General features: G+C 52.4%; 1 protein-coding gene across 3 annotated transcripts; it reads right to left on the bottom strand.

Moving 5' to 3' along the window:
- Positions 1 to 381: 381 nt before the first annotated feature.
- Positions 382 to 8943, bottom strand: ARHGDIB (Rho GDP dissociation inhibitor beta). Of its 3 annotated transcripts, none has more exons than XM_059471934.1 (6): positions 8719 to 8943; positions 5217 to 5405; positions 4573 to 4656; positions 3641 to 3717; positions 1987 to 2050; positions 382 to 1041 (listed from the first exon to the last, which is right to left on the bottom strand). In XM_059471934.1, the coding sequence occupies exons 2-6, from the start codon at positions 5392 to 5394 to the stop codon at positions 842 to 844; spliced, it is 603 nt and encodes a 200-aa protein (XP_059327917.1). In that variant the 5' UTR covers positions 5395 to 5405; positions 8719 to 8943; the 3' UTR covers positions 382 to 841. The 3 variants fall into 3 exon arrangements, with proteins under 3 accessions (XP_059327917.1, XP_059327918.1, XP_059327919.1); XM_059471935.1 differs by lacking the exon at positions 8719 to 8943 and adding an exon at positions 7121 to 7246; XM_059471936.1 differs by lacking the exon at positions 8719 to 8943 and adding an exon at positions 5505 to 5709.
- Positions 8944 to 9721: the final 778 nt, after the last annotated feature.

The following is a 9721-nucleotide window of genomic DNA, read 5'->3' as shown; positions in this document are numbered from 1 at the left end:
GTGCTTGGCCAGCAAGCTGGCCACAAGGACGTGAAACTCTTGCATTAGCTCCGGGGAACAGCTGCTAAGGTAAGTGCTAAACATGAGAAGGGTATGTTATAGCTCCCTGGCTCATTCAGCAGCTATCTGGGATGAGAGGTGGGGGCTGTCCACCCCTGGAGTCTACCCCCATCACAGCCAGACTTTGGCTTCAAAGAATTAATGAAATCCCTGAAGGAAACTGTTCTGAAATAATTTGCTTATAGAGTAAGGCTGCTGCTTTGAAGGAGGAGGGCTATTTCCCTGCTGAAATATGCTCTTAAGCCTTCCTACACTGCATTCTCCACACACACATCACTGAGAAACATGCTCTAGAAAAGAATGTGACACTCATGCAGAAAAGAAGAAAGAAACTGGTTTTATTCTCAGACACTGAAGTCTTGTTACGGCATCTAGCTGCATTCCCCCTGACTGGCTTTGCCTGCACAAGGATTTTAACAGGGTAGGGCACCAGACACAGACCAGGAGACCATCACGGGAGGTAAGTAACCCTTTACAATTAGTCAGAGCACATGGCAAGTGTAACTCAAGAGAGGGATTTTCCAGGGACCAGTCCACCCCTGCCAGGTGATCTTGTTTCCTCGAAAAGGCACTTCCAGGACTGGAGTTGGTATGGGAGAGATGGGGACAACAGGAGGAAGTACTGGGGGAGAGGGAGGGAGGTGCTTTCCCAATTTAACCCATTATGGTCATGATGGGGTGGTGGCTGGGTTGTTCTCAGTGTATCAGAAGAAGCAGCGAAGGCCTGGAGACTGGTGCAGGAGGCAAGGGGACGGGAAGGGGGAAGGCAAACTGGGTGAACTCATTCTGTCCATTCCTTCTTGATGGACAGGTTCCACTCCCAGGTGAGATGGTCGTGCTTGTCATCATCCGTGAAGAAGGATTTGTTGTGGTAGGTGCCTCGAGCCAGCATACCCTTGGGAGCCTCCTCAACGGGCGTCAGGAACTCGTACTCCTCTGGCCGTGGCCCGTAGCTGCCAACCATGAACGTGGCTTTGTCCACTAGGAGAAAACAATCCACAGGGAATAAGCCCCTCACATGGGGAATGATGAGGGAGAGAGCAAGCCATGAGCAAAAGAGCAGAAAGGAGATGGGGGAGAAAGGAACAGCCCATGTCAGCAAAGGAGAGCAAAATCAGGGGGAAAAGTGGGTTAGTGAAGCATAAGGACAGCTGGAAAGATAACACAGATGGATGGGCAGGTGATCAGGCAACTCAGTTTGTGCACTCTCACATGCATGTACTTGTCCTGGTTTGAGAGAAATTTGGGAGAAAGCTGAACATTCTGGCTGTGAGTACACCCAGCATATGGCTCAAGATCTACCTTGATTTCCCACTACTTCTCTCTACTGGTGAGAAGACACCAGCAATGTGTGCTGAACAGGATGCTGAAGCCTCAGAGGTGGTTGCACAAAAATGCATGTGGGGGGTGTGTGTGTGCAAAATGGGGCTTTTCTCTGCCTTGTCCAAGCCCAGCAGCACTGAGGAGAACCCATGAGCAAATACAGGGTCCTGCACACAATGGGAAGTTTCACAGAGCAGGTCTGAATTTTACCAAAGGCTTCTGAAGAGCTTTCAGAGGGTGGGAAGCTCCACACAGGCTGAACAACTGCACAGGGGGTGGAGGGGAGGAGAAGAGCTCTGTATGGAGAGGCAACCTGTGGCAAGCACTGTCCAAGCAGAGTCTCTGTGGACTTTGCTGCTGCAGACAGGGGTGCAGCATACAGAGCCCAGAGCTGGCTCACACTGAGTGTGCACAGAACAAGGAACCACTGTCCTGGGTGAAGCAGGCACTCTGCTGAGAAGTCACCTCCTGAGTGTTAGCACAGGGTGGGATTTGGGAGCAAGGGGGCCTCTGCCCCAGCCCAGAGCTGCAGAACACTTGTTCCAGAGGAGGGACACAGAGGCAGGAGCAGTGCTGTGCAGGGCATGCAGGGCTCTTACTCACCCTTCACCCCCGTCCGGTAGGTGTGCTGCACGTATTTCAGTCCCGACACAATGTCCCTGTTTACCTGCAGGAAGGAACCAGTAGTGTCAGGAGAGGAGCTTTGGTTCTGTACCTGATGATTTTCCCCCTCCTGAAGGACAATACCCATCTTGGCTCCCAACAGAAGGGACCCTCAGCACAGGGCACATTGAACAGGTCCCTAAACAACTTCTCCATAGGTACCTGGAGACCTTTAGCATCCTCTGTGCAGCTCCTGTACTTCCCTGTCCTTTGCCCAGCTTTGAAGCTGACTGGAGCACACCAGTAAGGGTCTCAAGACATACTGATGAGGACAAAGAAAAGTGAAGCAGGGAGTTCCTGTTTAATAATTTTCATACTGGAAGCCATTCATGGGTAACTAGAGTCACCCCTTCAGCCCCAATGTGTGGGCAGCCCCCAGGTGCTCTCTAAGCTCCATGGGGAGCTGGCAAGTTTCTTCTCAAAAGACAGGGACAGCTTTCATAAATCTTTACTCAAATCTCCCATGGATAGCTTGGATGTATCCAGTGCTGCTCCTCCCCTCCAGCATACACTGCCTTCCCACAGTGTACACTACTCAATCTGAAAACAACATGGACAGATTCTTTTACATTCCAGGGTAGAATTCCCACAGTACCAGCCCTTACCAGCCATGGAACTGAGGGACGGAATTAGAATAACCTGTCTGGCTTCAGGTGTCTCCAGTCAACAAGGCACAGATACAGATGGAAATATTTCACAGCACAAAAGAGAGCTGGAGGTGTCTCAGGGGAGAGCATTGGGGGGCATTCATCTCTGAGATAGCAAGCCTCAAAGAAAAAGGGAAATCTGCCCTACAGAGCCCACAGTATTAACACCTTCTCAGGAGAATTCTATTTCTTCCCTTTTTGCCTTCTCTTCCAAACCCAGCTTTGAAGTAAGCACTTGCAGAGATGATCAGTTCGGTGCTGGATGCCACACTGCAGCGTGGCCAAGCTCCATTTTCAGCTGTAAACAGAAGAAATGGCTGACACACTGATTGATGGGAGTGAGGGTGAAATAAGCCCATTTAGGTATATCACAACCTGAAGAATTCAGGCATCTTCAGCCAAGTGCTACAATATTACATCTTCTTAATGTGTACATGAAGCCCAGTATCACTGACTGAATCAGTACTTCATGAATAGCCATTCTCTTCCTCTTCTCTCTTTTCTCTTCTCTTCTCTTCTCTTCTCTTCTCTTCTCTTCTCTTCTCTTCTCTTCTCTTCTCTTCTCTTCTCTTCTCTTCTCTTCTCTTCTCTTCTCTTCTCTTCTCTTCTCTTCTCTCCCCTGTTAATTTCCACTTAGTGTGGAGTAAAGATTTTCCAGTGGCTAAAAAGCAAAATCAAACCCAGCCAAAACTACCCATCTGGCTTTTCAACCACTCATTTATCAGTGTGAGCAAACAGAAACCAACTCCCTCCAAGGGATGAGCAAGCAGAAATTATTTCCTGGAAATGCCTCATCCCTTGTTGGGTAGAACAACACCTGAAGCTAGGGGAGCTTTGCAAGTGTTCAGCTTTTGGGCAGGCATTCTGTCTGGCTCTGGTTATCTGACAGACTGCCACTGACCAGCCTTAGCAACTGATGAGAAGCAACTGGAAGGAAAACAACTCACTCTGAAGTGGATCTTAACTCTGTATTCCACCCCTTCCTTTAATACGAAGGTCTCTTTCTTGAGTGCTTCGAGGTCACCTGCAAGAAGAGAATCAAGGTGTTAGCTAGAGATGTCTCAGCAAGGAGAGACCAGGCACAGGGGGGAAGATGGGAGTGGGGTTGCTGCCAGAGGTGAGCATCCCTTCAAAGGACGACACCTGTAAAATGAGCATGCAGACATCCTTGTGAGATTGAGTTGTGTGACCAAACACACAGAAATTCCTGGGTGCTCATATGTATCTGTGCCCACAGAAGAAAATGCCTGAGCACACACAGGTCTGAGAACATGTACACAAAGATGTCTATGCACAGGCTTGTTGCAGAGCAGATGCAGCAGTATGTGTATGCTCCATCCATGTCCAGCCTGGCTTGGTGAGAGCTTGGTTCCACAGCTCCTGCCCAGCTTGGAAGGCTGCCTGGGCCCCGCAGGGGTTTTGGGTGGTTTTGGGTGAACAGGAAGCCTCTCTGCCTCTCCAGGCCCAGCTTCCTCTCTCTGCAGAAAAGCCCTTATAAGGCTCTCTCCCCATGGCCCCAGGAGCCGGAACTGCAGTATTGCTCGATTCTGAAGTTTCAATACAGCTGCTACCCAAATGCATGCACATCCCCTGTGCTCATGAAGTGTCATTGAAAGGAAGCAAGCAGAGATGGCAAGAGAAACCCAGGAGCTCCTACAGCAGTCTAGATGAAGGAAAATACCTCAATATTTTCCTCTGTTACATCTGCTTCTTTTTTATTTATATGTGTATACCTTAAAATAAGAAACAAGGCTAAGATGACTTCAGAGCTCCTCTAAAACCCACTGTAGCATCCCAAGGACAAACTCTCTTTTGACTTGGAGCATGCCAGGGCCTTTGGTTGTTCCCCTCTGTGACCAAGGGCAGAGCCTGTGCCTACCTGTAAGGTCCATGGTGATGGGTCCTGGAGCAGAGTCACAGACCAAAGTGAGTCGGGTGACCACTACATTGGGAGCTGTTGGGTCTGCAGGTAGGAAGAGTCAGGGGGAAGCTGTCAGCTTGCAAAATTAGATGCAATCAGAGGGAAATGACACTGAAGAAACAGGGATGCCTTGCCACACAGAAACTGAATTTCATGAAACACCCAGTAATGCCAGGCTTCCTTAGCACAACAGGACCACGTCTTCCCAGTCCTGCCACATGGATCCCTCTGGCCTCCATCACAATACCTAGAGGTGGCCTTTCCACCACAGAAAATTTCCTTCTTAGGATCATTCTGAGCAACAAGACCACCTTTCAGCATAGGCTGACCCCTTCAAAACCCCCAAAAGTCCTCTGAGACCCACACACCTCCCACCACAAGTTCTTTTCTGATGCCAGCACTCCCCAGTAATCCTCCTAACTCCTAACACTCTGAGCATCTTCTGTGCTTCCTTTATGTGCAACTTTCCAGCTGCCCATCCCCAGTCCTCCAGCACAAGCAGTGTATGTCCCTGGGCAAACAGGACTCCTCTTCTCTGAAGCAACAGCACACTGCTGCAGTACATTTCCCCAGTCCCTCCCTGCCGGTGTGCCCCAGCCTACCTACTACCACAGGTCCATCTCCCAGCAGGGACTTCTTGTACTTAGCGAGGCTTTCATCATCCTTGTCCAACTCCTGCAGCTCCTGCAGTGTTTTCTGGGGAGGAGGTTTGTAGTTGAGTTTCCCATCCAGCTCATCATCATCATCCTCCACATGAGGCTCTTGCGTCTTCTCAGTCATGGTGGCTTGGTCTGGGTGACAGAGGAGGGGGCAGTCAGAGAGATTGCTGTGGATTGGGAGTATGGGGGCACTCACAGTGTGGCTCAGTGCCCTGACAGGCAGGCACCCACCCAGCGCCGAAGGCAGCGGGATTCCTACAGGCAAATGGCGACGGCGATCGGCTGCAACCCAGACACTGCTGTGCTGATATTCTGGCTCCAACACGATCCCCCCTACCCCCGCTCCTCTCCCTGCAGGCTCCACGCGCACTCGCAGACCTACACCATTATTCGCTCCCAGGGAGGAGGTGCGGGAGCCGAGGCTGAAGCCAGAGTGATTTACAGCCACTCTGCAGCACAGTTGTGGCCGGCAACCCTGCAATTACAAACCATCGTACAGGGCTCGCACAAAGAGCCACTGCCACACGCTGGAGCGCAGAGAAACACGAATAAAGCCAAGGACAGATGTTTCCTTCACCCTCTCATAACGGGTTAAAAGCCACATTTCACAATAAGGTCGAATATCTGACAGCCACTTTCTTAGATTAGCAAGTCAGCTGAAGCTCTCAAGGAAGCGGGCAGCAAAGTCTATCTGCTGGCATTGCCTGCGCTCCCACGAACAGCTCACTCCAGGCACCCAGCAGGAGCCCTTCCCACTGAGCAGGGAGCAGGATGGGAGCCCAGAGGAGCAGGCACAGCCGTGCTGCTCCAGCGGTGCCCTCGGAGGGAGAGGCAGGAGAGCTGAGCCGCAGTCAGCAGGGCTGGTCCTGAATGGCACACGGGCAGCGAAACTGCCGGGCTGGCAGCCCAAATAGAGCCAGAGCAGGGAAATAGCAACCAAGGGGCAGAGCATGGGATGGGGAACAGGAGGCAGGCAGGAGAGGTAAGCAGTGCTGTGTCTGCCTCCAGGAGGCAGCCATATGGTCCCAGCCACCTTCCCACTCCTGGGAGAAAGGCTGAAAAACAGAGCAGTGCCCAGGTACAGCTGTCACACATGGGCAAGCCATTCCTTGGTCTTTGGCAGCAAAAGGATTTGGTCAAGCTACACAGATCATTCAGTTCACTTCCACTCAGGCTTCTTTGAGACTGTCCCTACTAAAAAGTGCCCTTTTGCTTCCTTATTTGCAATTTTCCAAACAAATCATTTGTCCTTCTCTGCAGCTGTGTGGCCTTAAAATTTGCCCCTCCTCCCAAAAGTTAAACTGGGAGCTAATGCATTAGTTTTTTCATTTATTAAAACAGAAAAGAAACACACACAAAAAAGAATAAAAAAGGAAAAAACATCTGTTTAAGGTGAATCATCAAGTGGTACCAGGCAACTCTGAGTAGTATGCAGACCTCTCAGAGAAATTCCAGTGCAGGGAAGAAAAATAATCAAGGAGTGGTACATTGGCACGTTGCAAAGGGACAGAAAATAACTGACCAGCACACAAACAAGAAGATTCAGTCAGGTATTTTAATTGGAAATGGCCATTGCAAGACGACTTTGCAATTCTGTGGTGAATGAGGAACTAGTACAGAATGGGCACACGGGAAATAAAAGGGAATCTCAACCCAAACAAACAGGGAAAAAAAACAGGTCCCAGCAGCTGAATAACCCTGGCTCAGCTCATGCCCAGACCTAGGAGTGTGAAATACCCAAATACCATAGGAAAGGCCCCTGAGTTCACGAGAAAGGAAACCAAAACCTCCCTCCCTAAAGCAGCAATTACACATGCCCCAGCACTCTGTGGCCCCAGCAGAGTCACCTTAGAAAGCTCCTCAATCCCCTCAGTGCCATTCCACGTTCAGCATGGGAGGAGGCTGTGGTTAGCCATGACAGCCAGTGCCAAGCCTTGCCTCCCACTTGGGCTCCAGCTGCACGTCTGAGCACTGACCCGAGCTCTCCACAACACCAGGCTGCATCTGCCACCAGCACGAGCACAGAGCACAGGTGCCTGCCCGCCCCCATCCTCCCATGCCCACCTCCTGTAGTTTATCACAGGGGATGGAAAGAGGCATCTCTGCCCTCATGCAGAGAAAAGGCAGAGTCAGACTGGACTGGCTCCTCCTCATCACTCAGACCTTCCCTTTGCACCACACATGCCACAGAGACTGTCCCTGCCAGCCCCCGGGGGTGGCTCACTTGAGGGGGAATGCTTTTAGGTTCTGAACCTCCCAGAAAGGTGCACAGACAATCTGCCATGCCAACAGCAAGATCCTGCAGGGAACAGGACCAGCCAGACTGTCTGGGATGAACAACCGCTGGCTCACAGGAGCCTCAGGATGGCACCGATCAGACCAAGTTCTGGTATTTTTCCCCAAGCCATGGACCTGACGCTGCCTTCCTGCCAAACTCCAAGGCAGGCGGTGACCAAGAGGAAAGCTCCCATCTCAGCAGCTCCTGCCTCTACTTGCTGGTGCCCTCTGCAAGCTGAGACACATTCCTGAGCTCAGGCACCAGAGACACCATGTTGCTGTCAGGGTTCCTGAGTTTCTGTGCCACTGCCCAGCCTAATACGGAACCCCCATTCAGACCAAGAGCCTCACTAAATTGAGAAAATTAACCCTACACTGTTATATGCAAGGAGAAATCTGTGTGCCTGGTGTCTTGCCCTGCTACATTTTTCTTGCCTTTCTGCAGCTCCAGCCCACGGTCCTGCGTCACCTGCACCCCTGAGGCCTGGCAGCACCCGTGAAACAGCAGGGAGGGGGCAAGGGCAGGGCTAGGGGTCCCTGGCAGCGAGAGATGGCTGCAGGAGGCAAAGACGGAATCACGCCTTGGCGGGAGGTGCGAGAGTCCCGCAGCTGGGCTCAGCCAGTGCCGCGGACAGACAGCTGCCCTCGCACCTGCAGCAGGAGGGGCAGTCACAAGGCGGAGGGTGGGCACCTCCTCACCCCCCGTGCCTCCACGGGGCACAAAAAGGGCTGTCAGAGGGAGAACATTTCACTTGCCCTCCGTCTGCTCATCACTTCTCCAAACCACCCCCTGGCCGAGGGCTAATCTCCAGGAAGCGGGTTTAGGAGGGAGGAAGTAATTTTTCGCGATGGAGGAGAAGCGCACCGGACTCAGCAGCGCCCCCAGCCCCGGCCTCCCCATCCCAAGCCCCGGGGTGCAGAGGGGAGCCCATTGCCCGGGGAGCGCCGGGCACAGCCCGGGACCGCGGGGCCCTTCCCTTCCTTGCCCGGCCCCATGGCAGCGCGGAGCCTGGCTTCCCGCTCGGGTCGGGTCGGGCAGGGCTCTGCCGCCGCCCCGGGCAGGAGCGGGCACCGGCGCCAGCCCCGGAGCGGGGGCGCGGAGCAGCGCGGGGAGCGAGCCGGGGCCGCGCCGTCCGTGCCCCTGCCCCCGCCCGCCCCTCGCACTCACCGGCGGAGCGGCGCCTGCGGCCGGGGTCCTCCTCTGCTGTCAGCGCTCAGCCCCGAGCTCTGGCAGTTGGAGCAGGAAGGAAGTTGGTGAAGAGAGAAAAAAAAAAAAAAAATAACACTCACACGCAGCGAGAAAAAAAAAAACAAAAAACCAAGAGCGGCGGCAGCAGCAGCCCACCCGCAGCAGAGGAAGCCCTGGCGGCCCCGCATGCTGCGGCGCTCCGCCGCCTGCCCCGCTTTGTCTGCGCCCGCTCCTTTTGCGCAGAGGTGCGCAGGGCTTTGTCTGCGGAGCCGAGCCCGGCCGGGGACGCGGGAGTGCTCGCCGTGCGCCGCTTCGGGCTGCTGTGCCCGGGAGCGAGGGGGTGAGGGCTTTGTTTTCCTCCCCAGGCTTTTATTTTGTTTATTTTCCTGCTGTAATTATGGTCGGTTTCAAAAAGTGGCGCTGATTTATACCGATTAAAATATGCGGAGAATCGGGTTGTGTATCCCTGCGTACGTGGGAAGATAAGCAGTGTTGGAAATGGAGGTTCTTATGAACCTCATTTTTCCTGCAACCTGCTGCACTTAATCAGCTTATTGTTCCCAACTCCTAGCCCTTCTCACAGAAGCAGTTTCCAAGATCAGCTACCTCAGGAAGAAAAAGCTCTCATTTCCCAGGGTTGCTTAAATGATCAGAAAGATTTTACACCCCTTACTTTGTGAAATATCAGCAGAATTCCTCTTTCTTTGCCCCTCATGTAGTGCCCACTTAGTTCATCAGTCACGTAAATCCCTCATGTTCATAGTCCTTAGTGCACCACAAATTAGATCATTGGTTTGCAAACAACAAAGCTGGGCCTGCAACGACTGATACACTGCTCTTAATGCATTTACAGCAGCAAAATAAGCAAAGCATATCTATTGCCAATGGGCTGACATTCACTGCCCTAGATCCACATATCCATTAAAAGTGTTTATTGTACACAAATTTTAAAGGTTGCAAACAACTGAGGGAAAGGGATCTT

This window comes from Ammospiza nelsoni, chromosome 5 (genome assembly GCF_027579445.1).
Source record: "Ammospiza nelsoni isolate bAmmNel1 chromosome 5, bAmmNel1.pri, whole genome shotgun sequence".
Classification (NCBI taxonomy): Eukaryota; Metazoa; Chordata; class Aves; order Passeriformes; family Passerellidae; genus Ammospiza; species Ammospiza nelsoni.
Note: the sequence above shows the minus strand (reverse complement) of the source record. Positions and strands in the feature narration are given on the sequence as shown.